Source organism: Dipteris shenzhenensis, chromosome 19, assembly GCF_047967505.1.
Source record: "Dipteris shenzhenensis isolate YYH24624 ecotype China chromosome 19, Dip_SZ_1.0, whole genome shotgun sequence".
NCBI lineage: Eukaryota > Viridiplantae > Streptophyta > Polypodiopsida > Gleicheniales > Dipteridaceae > Dipteris > Dipteris shenzhenensis.
This window is the reverse complement of record NC_141614.1, coordinates 40,229,102-40,256,923: the sequence shown is the minus strand read 5'-3', so window position 1 is coordinate 40,256,923 and position 27,822 is coordinate 40,229,102. Positions and strand designations below refer to the sequence as shown.

General features: G+C 43.4%; 1 protein-coding gene across 2 annotated transcripts; it reads right to left on the bottom strand.

Moving 5' to 3' along the window:
* Positions 1-6,162: 6,162 nt before the first annotated feature.
* Positions 6,163-22,489, bottom strand: EXT-LIKE (hydroxyproline-rich glycoprotein family protein). 2 transcript variants are annotated; one of them, XM_087391003.1, is made up of 6 exons: positions 22,209-22,226; positions 21,727-21,827; positions 20,230-20,349; positions 20,047-20,122; positions 19,800-19,940; positions 6,163-7,036 (listed from the first exon to the last, which is right to left on the bottom strand). In XM_087391003.1, exons 3-6 carry the CDS (start codon positions 20,343-20,345, stop codon positions 6,293-6,295), a joined length of 1,077 nt encoding a protein of 358 aa, XP_087247129.1. In that variant the 5' UTR covers positions 20,346-20,349; positions 21,727-21,827; positions 22,209-22,226; the 3' UTR covers positions 6,163-6,292. The 2 variants fall into 2 exon arrangements, with proteins under 2 accessions (XP_087247129.1, XP_087247128.1); XM_087391002.1 differs by having other exon boundaries at positions 6,164-7,036; positions 20,230-20,339; positions 22,209-22,489.
* Between the last annotated feature and the right edge of the window lie 5,333 nt (positions 22,490-27,822).

Sequence of the window (27,822 nt, the reverse complement as noted above, 5' to 3'; positions counted from 1 at the left end):
TGCATGGCTTGTGTCCAATGAATGCTTCATAAGGTGTCATACCTGAATCAGTTCGATAGGAAGCCGATCAAGCAAATAGTATGTAGTGGCTATTGCTTCCACCCAATACTAATTGGGAAGATGCTTCTCATTGAGCATTGCTTTAGCACTGTCTGCTAAAGAACCATTCTTCCTTTCAACTCTTGCATTCTGCTGAGGAGTATCTGCATAAGTGAATTGTCTTCGAATGCCGTGACTTCTGTAAAAGTTCATGAATGCTGAAGACATGTATTCATCACAAAGTTTTCCAAGAAACTGAAGTTTTGGAATTCCAATTGTCATATTCTAATTCCTGAGCTCAATCAAGCTCTTGAAATTGACATGTCCATATCTCTTGTGCCATTTTGCAGAAAGTGGCATCTGTTGCGGTTGAGCTGACATGCAATGCAAATTGCGTACTGTAGCTAGCATTCTGAACAAGTGTCTTTCCTTGACTACTTTTCCTACTAGTTGAAATCCTCTGGATTTGTCTTTGATAGTGCATTCATCTCTGTCGAAGATAACTCGGTAGTTGTGTTCCGTCATTTGACCTACTGACAAGAGGTTATTACTGAGATTTAGAACATAGAGTACATCTTTCACCAATCCTTTCATACCAATGAAATTGTTCATAGGGATAATGCTTGTCCCTTGAACTAGATTCGGTGTATTATCTGCTGTGTAGATGGCATTCTTTTGACCTTCTAATGGTTTCATCTTTGTGATGCTTTGTCATATGAGATGATGCATCATTGTCGATGTACCAAGGATCCTGATCTGCTTGGTCGACTTGATAGCTGAAATCCTCTTTTAAATTGCAATCAGTGTCTAGATACATTGTATTAGTCTTCTACATTTCCTCGTTTACAAGGAACATATTCCCAAGTTCATTTGCATAATGATTGTGACTCACCAATTCCCTCGATTGCTGTTGGATTGACCGCCTTGATCATACTGCTTCTTGCGGCAATCTCTTTCATAGTGTCCAAACTTATGACAGTAGTTGCACTGGATGTTTGACACGTTGGTGGATGCATTCCCTCGTCCTTGGAATCTTCCTCAATTGGAATGATTTTCGCTTTGCTAATTCTAATGTTGCTAAGGATGACCCTGATGCTGATTTTGACTTTGATGTTGATTTTGTTTTACTGATGATGACCACTTCGCTGGAATGATCTACCTCTGCCTCTACCTCTACTTCTATCTAAAGCTGTGAATGCTTGATTATTGGAATGACCTTTGCATGCATGAATGGCCTAATTCATAAGTTCTTCATCAAGTAAAATGGACTGGAGCTCTTTCAGTGTCGAAATTTTCCATTGAATGGTAATACTCTAGACTATATTGTCATATCCCTCTCCTAGTCTATAAAATGGACTGGAGCTCTTTCAGTGTTGGAATTTTCCATTGAATGGTAATGCTCTGGACTATATTGTCATATCCCTCTCCTAGTCTATTCAAGATGACTTGAACCATTTCTGCGAGATTCATGATCTCTTCTGCCATTGCTGCTGCGAGTTGATTGTTGTAATCTTTGATCCTGAGTACGTAAGCATGACCGGTTTCACTGCTGTTGCAAAGACTTTGGTTGATTTAGTTTCTCAGTGTGCGTAGAGAGCTGCGAACATATCCGATGCTTCTTTTGATGTCTTGACTGTGTTGAGCTGTCCTAGCATGACATCTTGCACATTCTGCTTAATTAGATGATATGCATACTTGGCTTTCTTGTCCCATTCTTCTTGTGCCCGAGCAATGGCAGGATCTGCTATAGGTGCGAAAACTGTTGGTGTAGCTGGAGATCCCGCTGCTAGTGTTGCAACAACAGGTGGAGTACAGCTACTGCTGGCTGGATCGTCCAATGGTCTAGGTGTAGACCCATCGACATACTCCCATTTGTCTAGAGATACAAGAATGGTCTCCATTTGGTATTTCCATGTGCCATAATTGGAGTTGTCTAACTTAGCAGATGCCTATAAATTGAGGTTTCTAGCCGTAGACATGGTGCAAGAAATGTACTCAAAGTGTCTGTGAAATCACTATCTGAATCAACTGCAAAACAATGACTGTGCCAAGTGAAACCTGAACTATCAGTGAAGGTAGAATTGCAATATATAATCCAATCTGTTACAAGGCTTGTGGCAAATGATGTCGGAAATAGCCAAGAGGCTTTACAAGGCTCAAAATGATGTGTACAAATGCCAAAAGATAGCCTGATTAAAGGCTTTACAATGGTGGCAATGTGAAGTGCAAATGTGCAATAGTCTGCAATATGCCCAATGATACAATGTGCCAATATCACTGAAGACTGCTCATTGATTCAAAGATGGTAGGGTTTCAAAAAATGTAATGAGTGTAAATACTAAAACGGCATGTGAGCATAGGGACTGACTCCAAGTAGGAAGTAGTCAGGAATTTTGGGCATGGCTTATATTGGCAACTTGGAGAAATTCAAATCGTCTCCACTATGGCGATCTAGTCTACTCTGATCTAGATCTAGACCAACCATCAACCAAAGAAAAGAACAACAAATAATTTCTTTTTATTTGGTTCTTTTTATGTGCTAGGGCAGATGCATCGATGTAGAGGTTGATGTGCGTGCAGGAAGTGGATTTGTCAGCGAGGCTCAAAAGTGTGAAACTTGCGCCAAAATGTGTGCATGATGTGAGGAGCACGTAGGCATGAAAAATTGAGCGATTTTCCTTTTGGGAGCATGCTCAAATTCCTCTTGGATCAAGAGATACACCTTGATCTAGGTGGAGGGGCAAAAAAGAGTGAAATGTGCTCATTGATGATGTGGCAGGGTGAGTCACATGTAGTGACTGTGCCTAGCAAGGGGTGTGCCTGTGAAAGTGCTGTGGCAATACCAAAAAGCATAGAGATTTTAGGAACTCCTTCCCGAAACCAAGCCTATCCATCACAACAAGGATGAATGAGGGATGAATGGACACGGTGTTATGGATAAATTTGACCAAGGTAAAAGGCATAAATATATATGTGTGCTTGTATGTGTGGCAATAGTATAATAAAATATGGTGTGCATACGGTGAGGTGTCAAGAGGGTGTACATGCAGTTGCATATATGCCTGGCAGGAGGTCAGTGTGCTTGACAAGGGGTCAGTGCCACATGGCAGATGATGAGGTGACAACTGTGTACTGATGAGGTGTCACTGCTGATGTGGAAAAGGTGATGTTGCCAAGGATAAGACTGATGTGGCACTTATGTAGATAAGTGCCATGTGTCTTGTTTTGGGTGGTGTCACGTGTCACTTGGTCAACGCTAACATGGCAGTTTGCCACATATTAGCTACCTCACCACACCTCAATAAGGTTGAGGATAAGGGTGAGGTTGAACGAAATCAAAGATTCTAACAAAATATCTATGATTCTGTCATCAGATTTCCATCGATGGATTTGAGGCTAGGTGGCTATTCGTTGGCGGTGCTGCAGAGTCACGCGAGCTATTGGTTGGAAAGCTGTTTTGGCTAGAGAGTCGAGGCTACCATTAGAAGGACATAGCATGCAGGAGCGCTGGCATTCGGTTGTAGCTTGTGTAGAGACGTTGGAGCAAGCCAGTTGTTGAGGTGGCGTTGCCATGAGCGAAGCTACTCGTTTGCATTCATTCGTCGTCGTAGGTGTTGAAGCTCTAGGAGTTGGGAGACGTCGTCAGCTATGAAGCTTAGCGGGAGCAAGGCTCTGCGCCTAAGACCCCAAACTTTGAAGGTGTGAGTAGGGCTACTGGCTGGAGAGGTTTGTGGCGTAGAAGACGCTCAGTGGTCGACATTGATGCTGGGTCTGTGTTGCAGAACTTCCAACAGCCGCTCCCATTGCCGTTTCGTGGAGTGGATGGCGCTGTCTTTACAGAGTCAGGTGTTGGGAGCTGTGTAGCTGTGAGACGCCCATGAGTGATGGAGAGGCTGAGTCGCCGTATGTAGATGGAGCTCTATGGTGAGAGCTTTGGCTCGTCCGGATATGGGCGTTGAAGGAGGCCTTCTATGTTTGTGAGGCGTCTCTGCAAGCCCGTGGCTTTGAGACCTCGTTGTCGGGTGAAGTGTGGTCACTGCAGGAACCTGCTTTGCCCGTGAGGATGGATGTGAGCTTTGTAGCATTGCAAAGGTTGCCTTTGATCCGTCTCGCTGAAGTTGTGTCGAGGTTGGCGTGGTCTCTCAACAGGATCGACAGATTTGTTAGTGAGGATGAGGTGATTAGGCTAGAAATTGCAAGCCATGGTTCCCAACTAAGGGGCTTAGCACATGGGAAGAAATAGGATGGGAATGGGAAAAGGTGGTCCCATGCATATTTCTATCCTATTCCCTGTGCTAACAAAAAAAGTAGGTACGGGTTTAGGAAGAAGAGGACACATGGCATCATTTCATGTGTTTAAGAGGTGGGGACCTTGTGGGGACAAGGACACATGTCATCCTTCGATGTTTTGAATCCCTAAAAAAGGGAAACTCATTCTGGCTACCAAGGTCTAGAGGCCATGGGAAAAAAGTGGCTACTCCCATTCTAAATCCATCCTAGACCACTTGGTGTAGGATGGGAGTAATGATGACAAAAATATTCCCATCCTGAACCCATGCTAGCCCCATCCCTGTGCTAAGGCCCTAACATACACAAACACTTAAAAAAGCCTTTGAACCTCTCTCTTTACCCCCAAGGTAGGTAGTTGTACACTATGCATTGTACACCACATTTATTGATCATAAATATGTATACAACATGAGAAACCCTTATGGTTAGATTATGGCTTTACGCTTTTTCCTATATGGTATGGTGCGATTTACACCCACCTTGGGAGGAAAAGTGTGCAAATGTCCCACAACTATGCCCTTGAACTGCCGTCTCAAATAACTCCTAAATCTCCACAGGCTCTTAGATTGCAAGAATTGAAAGGTCTAAAATCTTAAAACAACTCTTACCAATACTTCCAAAACAGCACGAATCCACTTTAACATCACTAAACTTGTCACAAATAAGGGGAAGAAAGCCTGAACCACCTTAAGGACACAATCACACTAAGAATCTTCAAAGAGCTCACATTACAATCAAGCATGCATAGCATCGATCACTCTAGGACTTAAGCAAGAGCTCTACGAAAGAAAAAGAAGATGCTGGCCATAAATAACAGGGATCACATAAAAAAGAAAATCCCTTACAAGCCATTTCACTGAATCACATGTATTAACACTACCCTGAACACAGAGAGAGAGAGAGAGAGAGAGAGTTCAGAGTTTGTGGGAGGTCGAAAGATCTGAGACTAAAAAACTCGAATACAATAGAAAAAACTGAAGAGAGGGAGCCCATTAAAGCGAGGAATCACTGAGTCTTTAGGTTCCAAGTTAAACTCCCTGATGAGAGCTTTGCCTTTATGGTAGATATGGCACACTTACCCTCCATTCTAACTGCCTTTTACCTTTCAATTTGTTGGTTTGCCTGAAGAGTATTTACTCTACTAGCTCACGTTGCAAGAGTCCCAGCTTCTCTTCCTTTGTCCAATTTTATTGCTAAATCGACTAATTTGGTTCCAACCTCATGAGAGACCAGAGTATCAGGCTTAGAGATAACAATGCAAGAGGGGTTACCAACACATTGATGTATGATTCCAATGTATTGCTTCTCTGATTCAATCACAGAAGCAGTAGTATCAGGCTTAGAGATAACAATTAGAGGGGGTTTACTCACACATTGATGTGCTGCTTCTCTGATTGAATCAGAGTCAGCTGCTTGTTGGCTTGACTTTCCACGGTACACACACACACACGCACACACACAGTACACAAGATCTTGCTGAGGTTAATTGATTCTCCAAGGTACAGAGAGAGAGAGAGAGAGAGAGAGAGAGAGATCTCAGCCTTCAGGATTAACATGATAATTTGTTCTACATGTGAGCACAACAGTGAGCCCCTTGTGTTCACCCAAGAGGAGGACAAAGAATACACTTTACACTATCCACAATTGATGTAACTTTGACAATTATTTTCAAGGTTCTTTTTTTTTTTGGGGGGGGGGGATGATGCATCAATGCAAATTCACTTTGGAAGTCCCTCGTGCAACGCATATAGCCAAAATCTCGAAACATGTGCTAAGAGGCATAATCAATGACATTAGATTGATACATCATATCACATATTGGCACTGGCACATAATTTTTTTAACACTCCTGTAGTAGATCAATTTCTCCAAATAACAAATGAAAGATTCACCAAACAAAATACAGATTATTTTTGTACATGATGACAATACACTCCAATTCTTCATTCAATAATTAATCAAGCTACGTTGAGGTAGAAGGATTAGTTAGCAGCTCAAGTGACTGTTTCAGATAAGATATGGCAGTCGGGACATCGTCAAAAGCAAGTGCACTAACAGCAAACCTTGTAACCTTCTGTGCTTCAGCTATTTTCTCAGGTGGAGGCTGGTATATCTGCCCTTTTACAGCCGCTGGTGCACTAATTGTCCGTTCTAATCCAGAGGGACCTCCAGTATCGCCTGAAGAAAATGAACCATACTCTGATGGTGAAAATGTTGGCACAGGATATACAGCAGCACTTGGGGCATGACCACCAGGAGATTGATAAAAGACTGCATCTGAGCCTCCATGGTGAGTGAAATATGTTGGCATACTGTTGGGGCCTAGCCCATCAGGTAGAGTTGGAGAGTACTGGTGGTAATTCCCTTGGTAAGACTGACCATTAGCTCCATCCAAAGCAGATGTCGACCCATATTGATGAGGGGTCATTAGCGGAGACACAGAAGTATCGGGTGTTGATGACGATGGGTAATATGATCCAGCATAGGGAGGTGTATAGCCAGCCAATGAGGGATCCGGAGGCTGTGTAGGAGTTGGGAATTCCATACTACTTGAATGATGGTGGTTATAATCAGGCTGTGAAACTTGAGGGGTAAACTTTTCTGTCCCATCAATGCTCGAGCTTGGCATCCCAAATCCTACATTCAAGGCTTGCTCTACAGGGGGTCTTCGTTCTGCTGAGATTAGAGCTTCCTTCTCAGGAGATACCTGTGCCAAAACCCCCCAAAAAAAATAATTTAATACTTTTCTTCCCAGATTCAGCCAAACTACTTAGGGCGGATTAAGAAAAATTATGTGGATAATTTACAAAATCATGGCAACCTGTACTTTCGGAATATAGGACACACAAGAAACGAGCACAACAAATCAAGCTTGGGCATTCATTAGAGCAACAAATCAATATAGGATCTGAACACTTTTTTCCCTATGAAGACGAATTATCCAAATGCAATGTAAGGTTCCTTGAAACAGGAGGAAAGTTTTTACCCTTCTCAACATGAAGAGAAGCACGTGCACCTGCAAAAATCAACTTTTTTCCAAATTTGACAAAAATGATTGAATTTTAATTATACTAAGTGTGGCATGATATGCCTTTGCAATATACAACACCAAAAAAACCAAATGTGCAACATATCAAACTCACCATTTGACAGAACAAAAACGAGGTGAGTTCGACAGAAAAACAAACAAGGTGGGTTTTCACAATCTGGAGTGGTATAGCAGGATGCACACAATGATACTTTTGCAGATTTAGCTGGACTTTCTGAATTTCACAAGACAGATGTAAATGCCTTACGGAAGTTTGGGATAGAAAATCCTGGTTGACATCCAGGCTCAGTGGACTACCCTCACTACATACAATACTCTGCCAGGCTCTGTTGCCTTGGCCTAGAGCAATGACAGTATCAATGCTGAATCCCACTCCTCATGTCTGCGAGCAACCCAGGAACCAAAAGAAGCTGTCCATGAGCCAAAGAAGAGTGCATATGGGCAACGTAAGAAGCAGAGGGGGAAGATCAAGGGAGGGCATAACTAGTAGGGAAACGTAGGTGCGCATTACAAAGGTAACCCTCAGTTCTTCTATCTCTCTCAATCTTGGGAAGAGTGTGAGAGAAAGGGGGTAGAGATCAAATCTAGGGAATTAGTGAGGTGTTTGAGCAGTGCACAAAAGTGCCAAAAAATGTCAGGAACTACAATTTCTGCAAAAACTAAGGGTCTGAAATGGAAGCAATGGACATATGTGAATACTTTAAATTCAAATGCATGATTCTGACGTGGTAGAGACATATCTGAAACATGAGACCTGTGCTTAGGTTGGAGGTAGGTCTACAAACTAATAATTGTAAGCAACACCTCAATTAGGACTACAAACACAGCTTCTTGTGGAGCTAAATTTTCAGATTGTTTTCTTGATTTTCATGCAGCCAAATTTTCTTTGAAAAGCTCGCTTCTCAATGCAACAAACAACAAACCTCGTTTTGATCGATCAATCCTGTGCAATGTTATTTTGGAGACCCATTATGGTTCCGGCCCTACTGTCTTAGACTAGTTCTTTTTATGACCCGCCTTTGCAATCCCGCACCAAGCTAATCACAATGATAGCATTTCTTTTTCTCACTGTTTGAAGTATTCTCATCCTCTAAAGGATCGTTTTCTCTGGCTTACCAGTCTTGTCTTGCCCATCCTGTTAATATTCCTTCACTCGAAGTGGTCCTTCTCATGGCCAGCTTTCTCATATAGCTTTTGAGGGGCCTCAGGCCTTGTAAAGGCTGAAGCGGGCCCACGAGCCTGCAGCAATGCGGACGAGGAGCCTTGGGCCTTCGTAAATGCGGAAGCAGGCCCATGAGCATGCAATGCGAATGAAGGCGTCCCTCCCCCCCGCCTGCCCACCTCTCTCTCTCTCTCTCTCTCTCTCTCTCTCTCTCTCTCTCACACACACACACACACACACACATACACACGTAATCATCACTTGGACAAACTCATAAGCTCTCCTCATCTTGAGTAGCTGAGGACTGTCCTAGATGTGTATCAACCGGCTGAGATGTGTCGTGAACACTTAGCTTGAGCCCGACCTCCATGGGAGTTAATGCTGTCCTGCAATCCTCCATCTAAAATCTCTTCAGAAGTTCTCTGCAATATTTCTCCTGTGAAATGAAGATCCTGTCTTTAGCCTGCTTTACTTCAATCCCAAGGAAGTAATGTAATAACCCAAGGTCAGTCATCTCAAACTCAGACATGAGTAGCTCCCTGACCTGTGAAATCTTCTTGACATGATCACCTGTCAAGATAAGATCATCAACATAGAGGATGAGTACCAGTCGCAATCCCTTCTCAATGAACAAGTAAAGGTTTGCCTCAGGACTCCGACTTAGCCCTATCTTCTAAAAGAATACATCAATCCTTTGGTACCAAGCTCTGGGAACCTGTTTCAGCTCGTATAACGCCTTCTTCAACCTGCAGACCTTTAATAGGGACCCTGGATCTTGAAAGCCCGGTGGCTGCTCCATGTATACCTCCTCCTCCAGGGTTCCATTAAGGAATGCGGACTTCACATCCATTTGAAAAATAGGCCACTAGAATTGGGCAACAAGGGCAATCACTGTCCGGATAGTAACCATGCGGGCTGTGGGAGCAAAAGTTTCATCAAAATCCAAGCCTTCAGTTTGAGCAAAACCTTTGACCACTAACCTTGCTTTATACTTATCCAAGCTGCCGTCTGATTTGTATTTAAGTTTGTATACCCACTTAGTGCCGATGACTTTCCGTCGCGGGGGCCTGGCCACTAAGTCCTAGGTATTGTTCTTCAGGATAGCATCCATCTCAGCCTTCATGGCAGCCTGCCATTATGGATTGTCCTTTGTCTCCTCGAAGATCCTTGGCTCGTCAAGCTGAGCCACCAACGCAAAATTCACGGATGGGGTCTTTTGAAGACGTTGAGACTGCCGCAATCCGGAACTGCTACTCTCAGGTAATTCGTTGACCCGAGACTCTTCCAATGTCCGGAGGTACCATTGGGGCAACTTTTTCTACTTCTCTGTGGGAGAAGGAACTGGAACTTCTTCCGAAACATCCTACTCTTCCTGAGTATCTTGTGGAACATCAGCTTCTGATTTTGCCACCTCTTGGATGGTCAACCTCGGGCAGGGTGGGTTGGGGGGTTGAACAATCTCCTCCTCCTCAATCTGCGGCTCCTCCTGGGATTCAGGTTCCTTTTCCTCAAAGACAACATCCCGACTGATAAGGATTTGCTTCTTTACTGTGTCGAAGAGTCGATAGGCCTTGGATTCTTCGCTATACCCAATAAAGATACATTTTCTGCTCCGGGAATCAAGCTTGGTCTTGTCTTCCTTGTGCACATGCACCCATGCGTTAGAACCAAAAATGCGAAGATGAGAGTGATAGAGGGCTTCTTACCATAAAATGCCTCATATGGAGTCTTGTCCTTAACGGCCTTCGTCTTGCAACTGTTGAGAATGTATACGGCTGCATTGATAACTTCACTCTAATAAGCTTTAGAAAGGTTCCTCCCTCGGAGCATAGCAAGCCTTGTCTCTGTGGTGGTTCTATGCTTCCTCTCGGCTACCCCGTTTTGCTGAGAAGTATGTGCGGTGGTGAGTTGTCGCTTGATCCCATGCTTGCGACAAAATGTGTTGAACTCATTTGAGGTGAATTCTCCCCCCCTGTCTGTGCGGAATGTCTTGACATCCTCCCCTGTCTCCTTTTCAACTCTGGCCTTCCAATCCTTGAACTTCTCGAAAGCCTAAGACTTTTTAGCCAAACAATATACCCAGGTCATTCTACTGAAATCATCCACAAAGAGAAGTGAGTACCTGGATCCTGCCCACGATGGTGTAGACATTGGACCACAAATGTCGACGTGAACCAACTCAAGTGGTTTGCTTGCCCGAAACGAGGCCTCTTGTGGGAATTTATCCCTATGCTGCTTGCCTTCTAGACAAGCCCTACAGACATCATCCTTGCCTGTAATTGGTGGAAGTCCATCCACCATCTTCGACTTTGACATTTCAGCCAAGATTCCATAGCTGACATGACCAAAGCGCTCATGCCAAAGTTTGGATTTTTCGTTGTCTTCTTGAACCAACATTGCACTAAGACGGTACAGTCCATTCTCTTCAATGCCTTGAGCCACCATCTGTCCATTTGCTTTGGATGTCACGGTGACCTTGCCATCTTGAAAGAGAACTGCCATGTTGTTTTTGTCCATCTGACTTACAAACAGTAAATTCTTGCAAAGGTTGGATACATAAAGTACTCCAGAGAGATCCTTCTCCTCACCCGCCGTTGTAATGAAAGGAATGCTACCAATGCCCTTCACAGGACACGTTCGGCTATCCCCGACAGAAACTTTGGAATCCGAGTGTATACTTTCCATGGTTTTGAACCAAGTCCTTCTGTTGGACATGTGCTTGGAAGCACCGCTATCAACATACCAACCCTCTTTACCTTCACTGACTGCATATGCTGAACAATGTTCACTGATTAAAAACAACTGTCCAGTCATCACATTGGCAGAATCATTCTTAGGCTCTTCTTTGTTCTTGGCTTCTCTCTTCCGCTTCTGATCTGCTTTCTTCTTTCGGCATTCTTTGGCAAAGTGGCCAAGCTTTTCATAGTAATAGCACTTCATTTTCTTCTTACGGTCAGCGTCCTCTGATCTCTTGGAATCCTTTGGCTTGCCCTTTCCAGGCTTGTCTTTGGCCACCAATGCCTTCTCGTCGGTTTGCGTAAAGAGTTTCTCTCAAGCCTCCTCTTGAAGCAGGAGTGGGCCAAGCTCCTCGAAGGTGATTGGCTTAGTCCGTTGACCCGCAATGACCGTAGTCACAAAACCTTTGAAACTCCGTGGCAACTTGTGAAGTGTGAGCAACGCCAATTGACTCGTGTCCACCTTCTGACCAACTACTGCGAGCTGGTCCCGCACGACTTTCACCTTTGTCAGATGATCATGCATACTATCACCCTCATTCATATCAAGATTATAGAGCTGATGCTGAAGAGTAATGATACGGGCTGTATTATCGGTTTCATACAGCTCCTTCAGTATGGCCCACGCCTCTGAAGACGTCTCTGCCAACTGGATATGAGGAATCACAGCATCCGCTGTCGTGCCAATAAGCATTGCTAAGGCTTGAGCATCCCTCTCCTCCCAGGCACAAAGTTCATCCGCATCTGTTTCAACTAGAACTTCACCTCTTTTGTCCACAATGTCCTCCGGCTTCTCCTCGGTCCCAATCACTATCTTCCACAACTTCCATGCCAACAGATGGCTTTGGATCTCGACTTTCCAAATTGGATAGTTCGTGCCATCAAGCTTTCCAGCTTCACCAAAATTGGGTATAAATGAAGAAGGAAGATGACTGGAGAAGGAGGAAGGACGAGCAGTGGGTGTAGAGGCTTCTGAACGCTGATCCATCTCGGTGAATAGCAAACTGAAAAACTGAAACAGAAAAGATGTACTGACCTCCCGTGCTAGCCTGAGCTGAAAACAGAATCGCCTTACTGCCAAGGGACTCCTTCCTTCAGAGTGTGCTTTAATGAAGAAGAGTTTGAAGGGCCGGAAAGAGGAAGAAGAGCAAGAGGAAGAGAGTGTGAGAGAGAGAGAGAGACTCAAATGTGCGGGTGTGAAGTGATGAGCCACACCACAAACTCTTTAGTTTTATTAGGATTAGGTTTTACCCTATGACTGTCTTAAGACAGTCATAGGTGTCCTATCTTTAATAAAGGGGTGGCAATGTGCCTTTACCCCAACAACCTCCCACCTAAAGGCCAATGTGCCTAAAGGGAAGAAAAGAATAAAAATTACAGCAATATACAGTTACTGTATACAAGACCATAAAATAAGAATGGTCTCATCCTAATCCCATGATGTGGCGGCAATGTGCAAACCGCTCTGTAGGCAAGCTCTTAGTGAGCAAATCTGCAGGATTATCATCAGTGTGCACTTTCACAAGCTCGAGTCGCTTGTCTTCCAGTACCTCCCTGATGAAATGATATTTCACATCAATGTGCTTGGTCTTTTGATGAAAGACCGGATTCTTTGCCAACATGATAGCACTCTGACTATCACAATGCAAAACTAGCATATCTCCTGTAATGCCCAAATCTCCCACCAGCCGAGTAAGCCATATTGCTTCCTTGCAAGCCTCAGTGGCTGCAACATATTCAGCTTCAGTAGTTGACAGTGCAACGCATTTCTGCAACCGAGATACCCATGATATAGCACCTCCTGCAAATGTGAAAATATAACCGGTAGTAGATTTCCGGTTATCTGCATTCCCTGCATAGTCTGAATCTGTAAAACCATGCACCAATGCATCTTGCCTACCATAGCATATGCACAAGTCTTTGGTACCCTTGAGATACCTCAAGACACCTTTCACTGCTTCCCAGTGCCTCTTGCCTGGATTTGCCATATACCTGCTGATGACTCCCACCGCAAAAGCAATATCCGGACGAGTGGCAACCATGGCATACATCAAAGAACCAACTGCAGATGCATACGGAACCTTGGCCATCTCAGCCTTATCATCATCTGATCTGGGGCTGTCCTTACTGCTGAGTTTTAAATGTGGAGGCAACGGGGTACTAATAGACTTCCCCCCCTCCATTTTAAACCTCTGCAGTACTTTGTCAATGTACTCCTTCTGTGACAGAAACAAAAGTCCCTTGGACCTGTCACGAGTAATCCGCATGCCAAGAATATGGTTTGCATCACCCAAGTCTTTCATGTCAAAAGACTTATGCAGTTGTTTCTTCAAAGCACTAATCTCATGCTGAGATTTACTGGCAATCAGCATGTCATCCACATATAGAATGAGTAGCATCAAACTGCCATCCTTTGCCCGTTTGGTGTACAAGCAATGATCGGTGTCACACCTATGATACCCTTGGGACTGCATGAAGGCATCAAACTTCTTGTACCATTCTCTTGGCGCCTGCTTGAGTCCATACAAGCTCCTCTTGAGCTTACACACAAGCTGCTCTTTCCCTTTAACAGCATATCCCTCTGGCTGACTCATATAGATCTCATCATGGAGATCTCCGTGAAGAAAAGCAGTCTTCACATCCATCTGGCATAAATCCATGTCGTCATGAGCAACAAGAGCTAACACTGCTCTCAAAGTAGTCATCTTGACTACAGGGGAAAAGATCTCATCAAAGTCAATGCCCTTCTCCTGCTTAAATCCCTTGGCAACCAATCTGGCCTTATACCTCGGTAAAGCATTTGAATCCACTTTGACTTTGTAAACCCACTTGCATGGCAAAACCTTTCTGCCTGCAGGTAGCTGCACCAAGTCCCATGTATCATTTTGAAGTAAGGAGTCCATTTCTGACTGCATGGCTTTCTCCCACTTCCTTTTCTCTGTTCTTCCCATAGCTTCCTTGAAGCTGGAAGGCTCACCACAATCTGTCAGCATGATAAAATCAGCCACATTATTGGCTCCTGGAACAAACCTGGCAGGAGGCCGTTGTACACGGGTACTCCTCCTAACAAAATGTTCCGGATTAGGCTGCTGTCCAGCCTGTTCGTCATGCATGACGGGTGGCTGTACCACCATATCTGGCTGTTCTACAGCCCCATCTGCTGGCATATCCAGTGGTGCATCATTGGCAAAATTATCTGGCTGATTTCCAGCCTGTATACCCTCTTGAACAGGGTTATCTGCAGCAGCCTGCTGCTGCATATAAAAGGGCATTCTTTGCTGTCCAACATCATCATAAATAACCCTCCTGTATTCCACAGGTTGCACGGGTTCCTTGTGTACACTATCCTCTTTAAAGATGACATCATTGCTGCGTATAATCTTCCGTTTAACGGGATCCCATAACCTGTACCCCATTTCACCTTCGTCACCATAACCCATAAAGATGCATCTGATAGACTTTGGCTCCAGTTTGGTGCGCAGTTCTTTGCGTACATGAGCAAAGCACTCGCAGCCAAATACACGTAAGTGCTTATATGAAGGTGGCTTGCCAGACCACACCTCCTCTGGCACTTTCAACTCCAAAGCCTTGTTTGGCGACCTGTTAATAATGTGAACTGCTGTTTGCACGGCTTCTGCCCAGAAGCCATGGGGTAATGCAGCATAAGACAACATACATCGAACCTTCTCCTGAATAGTTCGATTCATCCGCTCACTTGCACCATTTTGAGATGCATTATGAGGGGCTGTGAGTTCCTGTTTAATGCCCTTAGCTTCGCAAAACTGCACAAAAGCATGTGACACATACTCACCCCCATTATCGGATCTGAGGCATTTCAGCCTACGACCTGTCCGATTCTCAACCTGAGCGACAAACTTCTTGAAAGCATCTAAGGCATCGCCCTTATGCTTCAAGAAATAGACCCACACTTTGCGTGTGGCATCATCAATAAAAGTAATAAAATACTTTGCACCCCCTAGTGATAACTGTGGCATCTCACACAAATCAGTGTGCACTAGATCAAGCGGTGCTCTATTCTGGGGAGTTCTCCTCTTATGAGGAGTCACAGAATGCTTGCCAAATATGCAATGATCACAAGTAGGCAAATCTGAAAAAGAAAGAGACGGCAGATAACCCAAACGTGACAGTTCTTGCATTCCTTTAACAGACATGTGTCCCAACCGACTATGCCACAATGAAACCTTTGGCAGCTCGGTTATGGCAACAACATGATTACCCACACTGGAAACATAAAGAGGGTACAAGGTATCACTCTTAAAACCCTCAGCCACTACAACCTGGCCATCAGTAATCACCCATTTGGTATCCCCAAATGTGGTGTGGTAACCACTGTCATCCAACAAGCCAGTGCTAATCAGATTTTTCTTGATTTGCGGCACATGGCGAACACCATCAAGCATAAATGTGCGTCCATCAGGGAACACTATCTGTATACTGCCAATCCCTACAATCTGACATGCATAGTTGTTCCCAAGGTGAACAACTCCATGAGTACCTGTGTAGGAAGTAAACCACTCCCTATGAGGAGTAACATGAAAAGAAGCACCTGAATCCAAGAGCCAGGTGTGCATGTCATGGCCATCAATAACCAAGGTATGTGCAATTACAGCAGAAGAACATAATACCTCATGTCTGTCACTGTCACTGTCCTCTGCTGCAACATTCACTGCATCCAAGTCATCTACCTTGGCCTTGCCTTTGCCTTTGCTTCCACTGCCTGCATCCTTTGTTTCAGCCTTCTTGGCTTTCTGATCCCGTATGAACTTGAAGCACTTAGACTTCACATGTCCCTTCTTGCCACAGTAAAAGCATTCAATATCCTTTTTACCACGGGACTGACTGCGGGATTTGGACTTACCAGCAGATCTGCCCTTCTGCTGAGTCCTGCCTCTATCCTGTACCTGCAAGGCATTTGAAGACTTGCTGCTCGCATTATTCTTCCTGCTCATCTCCTCCATAAGGAGAGAGCTCTCTACATCAGCATACATAAGAGTGACATTCGAATTTGACAGGGTGGTCTTGAAAGTGTCCCAACTCTCAGGGAGGGTACACAACAAGAAAGTAGCCTTGAACTCCTCATCAAGGTTCAATCCCTGTGCAATAAGCTGTGTAAAGATGGCATTGAACTCACTCAAGTGTAAGGTCATAGCTGTACCTTCCTTCATGCGAAGATCAACCAGCTTCTTCAACCAATAAACCTTACTGGCTGAGCTCTTTTGGGCATACAACTCTTCTAGCCTCTGCCATAGGCCATAAGAGGTCTTTTCAGCCTGAACATTGAACACAAGAGTATCAGAAATAGTAAGCATGATAGCTGCCCTTGCGGACAAATCAAGCTCTTCCCAGTCATCATCTGCCATATCAGATGGCTTGACACCCTTCACCCTTATGGGCTTAGAAATCTTCTTTAACAGAAGTACATTCAAACACTGTTCTGCCCATAATGCATAATTGTGTGCTCCTTCCAGTTTCTTTATGTTCAGAATTGATGATTCACTTCCCCCTGATGCCATATCAGATAAGGAAAGTGCCTGATTCCCTGGAAGTAAAAAGACTGAATAAAATTCTGATTTCTCAGAAAAAACCTGCTCTATCAAGAGCCAGAAGCACTCAGAATAGTGCTGTTTTTACTGTCAAAAAGATCTACAGCAAAACAGTAAATGTCCCTGCAATCACTGTACCTTCTGACACACTGTACCGTGCTCAAATAGGCATAAACAGTAAATCCAGAATGCTGCAGCTGTTCCACAAGTGCTTTAACAGTGCATCATCAGCTGACGAAGCACAAAACACTGCTGTACTGATCACTTCTCCCACCTCAGATGAGGTATTGCACTGATTTAATATGCATAAACCACTTGGCATACACTGTTTTGTTTACTGAAAAAAAAAAAAAAGAGGCTCCAGACACTTCAGCCTGTCACAAACCTGCAACAGAAAATGGGACAAATCCCAAGCAATCACCCTTCTGCCAAGGGGAAAAAAAGGCATCTGAAGATCTCTGACAGTAACCCAAGTGCTCTCAAGCAAAATCTGAGCAAAAGCCCTTTGATCTGACACCTGAACCAAGTGAAGAACACCTCAACACTGAGGTAGCATACAAAATGTAAATCTCTCTGACAAAATCAACTAACAGTGTAATGCAAATACTGCCCTGTGTAGAAATGACATACACAGATCCCAACGTACAAACACTCAATGAGGAACCTTTTGAGCACTGTCAACGATGGACAGTTAGGGACCGAGTAAACTCGATGCGCCCTGGCCAAGCGTGGCTCAACTGAGGTTCTCTGAGTGTTGCACAAGAAATGTGACCTGCAAGAAAATGTCACCTCGACACTGCGGAAATCGAGACAAATGTGTGCACTCTGGCACCACAATGCCTCAAGGCATACAAAGCATCAACTGCCGGGCAAAAGCCCTATGATCTGCTCACCCGTAAACTGAGATTCAAACCCAGTAAAAGCATAAAAGTCCTCTGCAGAATCAAGGCATTTCCTTCACGAAAACAGATAACTGTGCAATCAACCACACACTGTGGTTCTGTTCACCTCAAGCACGAGGGAGATGAAGGTACTTGCTGTACTTTCAAGAAAACACAGTTTTGAGAACTGAAAGATGATCCTGAATGAAGAGCAGAGTGCTCTTTCTCCTTCTCTTTCTTTCCCCAAAAAAAGATGTACCTGTTGTACTTTCGTACCTGTGTACCTGTGCAGGGTACAAATGTACCTGCTGTACCTGTGCAGGGTACAGATCCAAGGAGAAATGTACTCCTCTGACGCAGATCCAAACCAGAAAATGCACCTCCCTGACGCAAAAAATTCGGAAGCAACTCCCTACACAGTTCGTACGGCGATCCGTACTGTTGCAGACGACTGTCCGTACTGCTGTACGGCCGACGCGTGTCCGTACGGCGGTCGAAGGTACCAGACGAAAGAAAAAAAAGTACGGTGTCCGTACGGATGTACGGACGTACGGCGCAACGCGCGATGCACAGATCTGCTCACGCGTGCGCTGCTCGGCGCCGCCCTCGACCGCGCGATGCCCCGCCCTGCTGCAGCCGCACTGCTGCAGATGTACCGCGCCGCTCTGCTGCAGCAGCCTGCGCTGCTGTCCTGCTGGCCTGCGATGCACGCTGGCAGCTGCCCTGTGCAATGCCAAGGGCACGAAGCCCAAGAGGCAAGGAAAAGGGGTAGAGAGGAGAGTGGGGCTGGAGGGGAGTGAAGCTGGCTCTGATACCAGTTGAAGGGCCGGAAAGAGGAAGAAGAGCAAGAGGAAGAGAGAGTGAGAGAGAGAGAGAGACTCAAATGTGCGGGTGTGAAGTGATGAGCCACACCACAAACTCTTTAGTTTTATTAGGATTAGGTTTTACCCTATGACTGTCTTAAGACAGTCATAGGTGTCCTATCTTTAATAAAGGGGTGGCAATGTGCCTTTACCCCAACAGAGTTGAGAGCCTATGGCTCTGATACCATGTTGGAGAATAGGAGGGAATGAATCACTCAAACCTCCACCCAAGATCTCTCCCACTCTTCCAACACACTCAACTCAGATAACTGATCACAGATGCAATAAACACTCACTCAGAGATAACTTAAACGGAGAGAGAGAAAGAGTATATTCATCCACCGGATGGTGGGCAGAAACTGGCTCCAAGGGAGCAATACAAAACTCAGCCAAGTGCTGAGGAAAACTGATGGAACTCTCTCTGTCAAACTGAACCAGCTCTGAGTGCACAGCACAGCCTAGGAAGGAGGCTTTCTGTCCTGCACTGGATGCTGGAAATACTGAAGGAGTGGGCCTTTTATAGGCACTGCCCAGGCCCTTAGGGTTGACCGACCAGCAGGGTCGGTACCCTGTCTGGTGGCCGACCAGATGCCCTGGAAATCCGACCAGGGTTGGCTCTGGTCGGTGGCCCTGGTTGGGCCGACTGGGCCTGCCACAGGCCCCTATAAAAGGGTGCCCTGTGCAGCCAGTCCATGTGGCTGTAGACACCTCCAAGGGAGTCACAAGGCCCCCTATATCTCTGCTGTTGCAGGCAGCAACCAGCCTATGTGCTGGTTGCCTGGGTCTCTCTCTTTCCCAGCCCTCCTACCTCTCACTGCCCCTTGTCCCCTCAAATTGGGGGCTCACAGGTGGGCACAGTGAGTCTCTAACAGGAGAGATAGGGACAAGAAAGGACAGACAGGACTAGAAAGACTTTATGTATAGATGAATTTGGTAAGAGCGGAAGGAATCCAACCTGATCATAGTGAGCCACAAGGTTACTAACCCTCTACGCCATCATGCATAACGGGGACTCCTATAACATCTCCAACAATGGAGATCATTGTACAATCACTTCCATGCATACATCCACTCACTGGTAAATATTTAGACTTAATCTCTATCAGGGCTAGGAAGATGAGCAGCATACTCATTGAACATGGTAATGTTCAAAGGCTTTGCATCAAGACTTAATGAAAATCCTGTGTCTCTATAGTTGCCCAAGAAACAAACCAACCTCAAAATCTGAAGCTCCCCCGCCTGAAAACGACAGCTGTTCATCACCACCCGGTGGTCCTGGTATAGGTTTCCTCCCTTCACTCAGAGCCTTACGGATATCTGCTGCCTTCCAGACTGCATATTTCTGCTTTTGCTCCATCTGACATGATAAAAAAGATTGGCCTTCATATACACAGCTGCTAATAACAAATGGGCATGGAAATAAGGGAGCTGTTTGCTCTGTTGAAACCAATCAATGTACTCACATCAGGTTGCAATGGACCAAATTGGTGCAAAATTTCAATAAATATGCTGGCAGCATAGAAAGTTTTGGCAGTGTTCCTGTCATAAGGTAAGTTCCATTAGTTTATCTCTGAAAAATGGTCAGAGTTGGCACATCAACTTCTTCAATATTGAATTTTATAAGAAATGAAAAAGAGCAGACTCACAGATCAGCTCGGCCAGCTCTGTCCTGCTTATCAGCCTTTGTAAATACATTGAGTGCAAAGCCTTCTACATGAAGATTGTCGTCAGGACTTAACGGAACTGCCTTCTTATCCTGCATCGTGCTTCACAGAACCCCTTCGTAAGCTTAAAGGTTCTAATGATTCCTTTAACACTTTGAGATAGCATTGCTTTCCATAGCAGACAGAAACACTAATCTCCAAAAGGATTACTTAGCAGAAATCAGATTCTGATCAGCCATGCTTTGATAAAAGAGAGAGTTTAATATACAATATAAAGTAGTATATAGCTAATACATGCTTTGACATGACCGGATTTCCAACTTTTTGGAAGCTTTAAACCAGTCATGCAAAGGAGATTTTGAACTCTTATAACATTGAAGACCCCTGAACTTTCCCCCCCTCCCTTGCCTGCTGTGAAAGTGGTATAGAGCAGATTTCCACAAAAGGTAGTGCTCTGACATCACGAATCATCAATGGAACAGATAGGAGAAGAAGAAAGCATAGCTCAACTTTTTATCTCAATAACCTTCCATAGGACAGACTAAGATGCCTTGCATGTTGCATGCCATGTTCCAAGCCGCTAGCCAAGCATTACCAATCAATAAAGTGCTACCCAAACAAAGCAGACATACTTTACACCAGAAATCACCCTGTGGACAAAAACTGGTAGAGATGCGTCACTGCACTAAGGGCTCTATGCCTTCCCAAGAGTCCAAGCCTCCAAAGAACTTCAAGAACCTTGCCTTGAGAAATTTTAGGCATCACATCTTTAAAAAGACAAACCTAACTAAACTAGAAAACAATTCTTACCCTAATTCAATATAAATTAGTAAAATTGTGAAGCGTTCAACACTATCTTGACGGTGACTACTAACCAAACGAACAGAAGGATTCTAAGCTAAGTAATGACCCTGGGTAGCAAACAAAGTTTGACATATTGATAGCAATACACGTTTAGCCCCACCAGACATCAGTGAGCAAGGTAAAAATCCTCTGGTTTGCATAACCATCAATCATCCAAGCCCCTTCGAGCTGGCAATACATGCCCAGTGGCCACATTATTCAATATCTAAAAAATTATCCAGGCCAGTAAAAGAGTCTCTAGAGACTTGTGTAAACGTCCTGAGAAATGAATGAATGCATGAATCACCAGTTGGCAAATGTGGGAAACCAGCCCAGCGTGCACATTTGCAGGAATGCAGGCTTTCTAGACCTTACATTACAGCTATAAACTTTTAACAAGGCAGGTTGAGTGAGCTCTCAGACTATATCACCTTACCTAATTAAATCTTCCTGATAAATCGTCTTAGCGGATCAAGGAGAAGATATTATTCATATAAGAACATAATAGAACTCTCTGAAGTATTTCCATTACTGAATAAGGGACCATGTGCAAGTTTTCTCGTCACGTTATATAAGCAAATATAATCACGAAAACTCTCAAAACCACGTCATATAAGCAAAAGATTTGAACTATACCTTTTCTAGTTGATTCATGAGAGAAACTAGTATTGCATTAGTTGTCTTTGTCCGCTCATTCACAGGGATCTTCAACCCACGCTCCATTGCATACAGCCTGCCTGCAAGGTGAGAAAGAAATTAAAGTGGCAATCACACGTCCCGCACGTAAAATTCCCTTGGCAATCATAATTGTTAGGAAAGTGCAATCAGATGCAGGCTCGATCTTCCGTTCAGAACAAGCGATCGTCGTAGCATCCATACAAGGTACGCCCTGTATTGCGCAGTTTGCTAGCGTTCTGGAAACAGTGGTTTTTAATCTTCATGTCTTGGAACCTGTAATAATCTGTTTAACCTCGTTGATCGATATTAAAGCACAGGGATTGGCGAATATCGTACTTGTGTCATATCTGATATGCCTATTTCTTCCCATCCATGTCATCGGCAGCTACGGTATCAAAAAAGAAGTATTTATCGTGAAAGATTGAGGGAAAAGAAATTACAGTAGTAAGCTACAAGGGGTTCGTGCTTCTGGAGCTCATCAGCACGTTGAAGGTAGGGGAGCAAAATCTTCTTAGCGGGTTCTACTTCGGCGGCCATAGTGGAGGGGGCTCAAACAGGGAAACGTCGGATGATGCAAAAACAATTGGGAGTCAGTGCTTGCAGAGAAACGAAAGGATCATTAAAGCTCACAACAGGCTCTCAGAAACCCTAATTGAGACAGGTGTTTTTGCCGTGGACACAAGATGTTGGAACTTAGAGTACAAACAACAATCGTCATATGGGAAAGACTAGCCTAACTAATGATTAATCCTAATTCCTCCATTAATTAGGCCTGGTCCCTAGCATCTGGGATTTGGGTGAGTTCGACCCCGGCTCCCGCCCTGTGCCTATTGTCTACTCACGCGTGCCCTTTACACACCGACAAGCGAATGCCCCATTCAGCGTAAAGCATCCCATCAGTGAACTTGAATGCTTGGCCTGCTGGTAAGTATATGGGCCAGTTGCTAACGCTAAGGGCTTTTGTAAGTAGCTAATAATGGGTCAGTTGATCTAACGGTTTCGAATGTGCCACATAGCTTCGCAGGATTTTAGAGTTTCATAAAACGCTCTAGTGCTAGCCAAGAAATACCGATTGATGGGAAGGTGGCGGATGGGGAGCTCGGCAAGGAAGAGCTTCCTTGCCCAGTTCCCCTTCCACCACCTTGCTCTTCCTTGCCCAGCTCCCCATCCGCCACCTTCCCACCAATCGTTATTTCTCCCTTTTGGAGAGCATTGAATGTTTCTTTGAATCACACAATGCCTATGTTGCTCACATTTTTGTTTCATAGAAAACTTGCAATGGCATCATTTTCACATCCATTTGCACAAGCTTCATATTAGCACAGGACCAATGTAGTAGTGCCAAAAGGGCATTGCAATTTTTAGAGGATTGGCTGATGCTATCAAAGGGTAGAGGTAGGCGCTATCACAGAAGCTAGCCCCTACCACGACTCTCAAGATTGGAAGTGGTAAAGGATCGAAACTATTCTCATTAATCAGTAAAGTGCATCTATTTGACTTGATGGTAATATTGGGCATGGCAGGTGTACCATAGAGAATTGCATGAACCAATCCATTTGTCAGAATGCACTACTTTTTTAGAAAAATGTGCATGCAAACAAACCACACAGTGGACCTATTTCCTTGTATTTTGCAAAAAATTTGTATGCACGACATGTGGTCATCCCATCTATTTCATTGACAAGCCTCAAACATGTGGGGTTAGATGTATTGATGATCAATACCAACACCAATGCATGTGGTTTGATCACAAAATGACAATTGTTGATAGTTCTTCAAGTGAATATATATTCTTTTTTTGGATTCTCAATGACATGCTCATATGTCTTCCTCCTTATCAATGCACCTTTGCATCATTCATCTCACATGGGCAAAAGAAAGGTTTTAGCCTTGTTCACATGGTGATGTAAGCAATCACGATTATGCCATCCAACATCCTCTTTCTTTGGACATACTATTGACCTTTGCATTTGAGATAAAGAAGTGCAGGTGCTACTGTAGGCAACACATGTTTCTTCTCGTGATGGCCTACAAAGCTAGCATACGCAATCACACATAGGCCTAGGCAAAGATGTTGTATCTTGTCTCTAGGGCGTTCACTACTACTCGCAATTCCTTTCATTTAGTTTTTTAACATAGTATGGCTTAAGATTCTGAAATGTGCGAAAACCAAAATTTACCTCCGGATCAAAATCTCTCTGAAATTCATGAAGAATTTTGCATGCACATTCAATCATCAAACATTCTATATCAAGGAAGGGTTGTGTAGTGAAGAGAATAAGTACTTATGACTATTAAATAGTACTATGTAGTATTGGTAAAAAACTATAGGTATATTTAGAAGTGACACTATGCAGCTATTTAAAAGCAAAATTGTTTGGATTGCATTGGCCTTTCACAAAATTACAGATATGACCCATTACAATTTGGAGATAGAAAACTTCTTTGAAGTTCCTCTTTTGATTGTGATCTTGCTACAATGGACATGGCATTCTTATATTGTGAAATGTTTATAATTTCATTAAAGGCCAATCTGCACCACAAGAAAACACCTTATATGTGATTAAAGTGGTAGTTAGCTAAATAGTACTGAATATAATGGTGGTACCTAAATAGTACTAAGTAGTACCCACGTAGTACCAAGAAAGTAGTGCTCAGAGTATGACAATACTACCTAGACAATACTAAATAGTGGTGTGGTAGTACTACCTAAATAGTAGTAAATGTGACAGTGGTACCCAAATCATACTAAATAGTACAAATATGACAATGGTAATTTGCATCTGACAGTAGTACCTAAATAGAACATAAGTAGCATATCTTTGTTTGAGTCATAAAATTGAGAGGAGTCTGATAATACACCATACAAACTTTTAAAATGAGGACTATGGTTGAAGAGGTTTATTGCATTTTGGGCTTTAGGAAATTACTCTAAATTAAAACTGATATTGCATTGGAAGGCTTAAATGGTTAAGTGGGTACTAGGGTTAAAAAAGAATAATAAGACCAAATAAAAAGAGGGAGAGTTAGAGTTAGCTAATGAAGGGTGGGGTTAGTAAATGAAAGTGAAAACAAATCTTTGAGAGTATTCACAAGAAACTCATCCAGACCCCCTTTTTTTTGTCATCAAAGTCACCCTACAATCAAAATCATCCTATAGAGCTATTGGTGTAGGATCACTTATTGTTCTATATGCAGAGGAGTGCCTTGGGATACGAGGGGTCAATGTGTCTTTGACTAGCCCTAGACCTTTGCTGGTGAGGAGCTTCTTCCATGGTAGCAGCGTGTTGTGAAGGGCTCTAGTATCTTTTGTCGCAACAGCTTCTTGTGGATCTAGTCCATTTTTATAAATAGGTTCTTATGGGTCTACTTCTATGGAGTTGACTAAATGCCATAATGAAGGACTAGGTTTTTATTTCTTCATGGAAAAACTGATGAAGGCCTTAAACTAGCATTGCCTTGCCCTTAGAGGACCTCGCAATAGGTTCTTGTGTTACTACTTCCTTTTTAGGAGCATAATCTTGTGTAGATATTGCCTATGAATGCTTCGTTGTACTCAAACGTTTCAAGTCTCTCCTCTTATTTTTGTGGCTCTAGAGGGGTGCAGTCAATCGTGATACAAGCACGAGAAGGTGGGCTACTATGTTGATGATGCTTAGGGATCCACATTGCCATCTTAAATCTTTGAGCTTGTAGTAGTTCTTCTTGATCCCATCTTTTTGGTGCCTTTGTCAATTACATCCTCTATCTTGCTCAACTTACATTGTCTCACCGTAATAAAGTGATGTATGTCCTCTGGAGCAAATGTGAGTAAGACTGCAATGTCTTGGAGATCTTCTATTTTTGTTGAGCCCAAGTTTCTTTTGAGAAATTTGCTAGTGAAAATAAATCGTCATTCTCATTTGGAGGGTTCTTGTGTGACTTCCATTGTGTCTAGCATGGTTGGTGTGACACGTGTAGCTGTCACAAAGCTTGATGCCAAATTTTGTACTAAGGAAGTTTCTTGTGTAGCTCCCAAAGTAGATTCCCTTCTTTTCATGGCATGTTTTTGTGTTATTGTCTCTTTTTTGGAGATAGGTTCTTGTGTTGCCTTGAATATGCTATCGTGAATTCAATGGCTTTTTGATAGATTGGTGATCAAGTGGGTTCTTGTATTACTGTTGCTTTTTTAAAGACAGGTTCTTGTGTAACTACTCGATAGGAGGTAGAGGATAGCCGTGGTGTGTGATCCTCCTCCATTGGTGCTTTTCCCTTGTCCCTGTGAACAGGTTCATGTGGTTCTGCTCTCCAAATCAAAGTGGTGGTATATGAAAGAGATTACATCAGACGGAGCATTTAGGAAGTGATGAGAGTATGGCTAGGGATATATGCCATGTTCCATGGAAACAGGATGGTGAAATTCTAGGAACAATGGACATAATAAGTGACGTATTAACCTGAATAGGTTATGAAGATGGTGAACGAATTAAGAGTAGTTGGAGGAAACTCGAATGAAGGCTACAAAAGTGACTCGTCCAGAATTGAATACACAATTGCATGGTGATGAGACAAGGGTCAAAAAATTGACCTACTTAAACTCAAGATGAGCATTTAGGACAAAGAATGAATTAATAATGCATTTGCATGTAGGATCATACACAAGAAATAGGAAAAAACTCAAGAATTGAACACATGCACAATTATTACCTTGGAAATGTACACAATGGTATTGTACAGAGATGTGCAACCTGGGCTTTGGAAGGCAGCCATGGTGCCAAGAGTCTTGAAGTTGGAATACTAGAGATGGTTAAGTCATTCTCTTAGGTTGGGTTGATGAGCCAAGGTAGTACTTGGACTCTTCTCGAGCAAGAGGGTGTTATACATGGTCATAGGTGGTGGATATGTAAGCGCTTAGTAAGGTCTGGTGACCTTAGAGAGATTTCAAGTAATTGGTAAGTCATGGACGCATGACTATGGGTGGATCCACAATTAGACCTGGTGGTCTAGAATGAATACTTGTTAAGATCCGGTGATCTTGATCTTGTAAGTTTTGGGTCTGATCAACCTAAAACTAATGGTTCCAAACTGGTCACTTGGAACTTAGACCAATGCATGCATATGTGAGAGATAGATTAGGAAACGGTATCTTATTGGAAAGGAAAAGTAGAACATAAATAGATTCCTACTAACCCTAATGGATAAAATTTGTAGTAATGTCCAAAGTAAAGGAGTATATGGACGACACAACATGAAAGATAAGTACTATGTCTTTCTTATTGATTTATTTGGAAATTTGATTTAAAGGAACATACTAATGCTAGACTTGTTTGGTAGAAGTACTAGATATGAAGATGAAACATTGAAGATGTTCTATGGAAGTTTATTCAGGAACCTAATGAGTGCTAAAGATCATGAAGACAAAGAAGAATACCTAGTAGATGAGGACATCTATGTCCCAAGCAAGAGGGCGTGTCACGACATGATTTTGTAGTCTAGAATGCATTAGGCTAGCATTATCAAATGTAATAATTAGTAGGTAGGCTAGGTCGGTTTAAATGGCTAAATGCCATATGGATAATGCATTGGATATGTTAATTGATTAATATAAATGGTGCACTCACACATGTAGGTCCTAGGATAGGGATGGGTAGGAATGCATGGGTGCATTAATAAATGGTTGGCATTGAAATCCCCTCGCCCTCAAACTAGGCATAGGTTGGGCGAGCAGTGGCGGTGTGTAACTGCCCTTAGAAGTAGTGATATAGTGGAGGATTGAAATGCTTTACGGTAGGCAGCCTAGTGGGAACTTTGGGATTCTTGAGCTCTCCTTGAGCCAGGTGTTCGATTGTAGGCCTTTAATCTTGGATTGATCTCAAGGGCTACAACCAAATTAGAGTTGTTTTTTGTAGATTCTTGCATTTTCTTGATCTTCATGTTCCAAAATTGGGGTAGCTTTTAGCTTTTGGTGTAGTCTTAAGAGGAAAGCATATCTGGTTTTCTTTAGCCATAATTATATTAATTCTTGGCACTATTTAAGCAATAGGTTGCATCACGCTATGTGCTATCCATGACCAG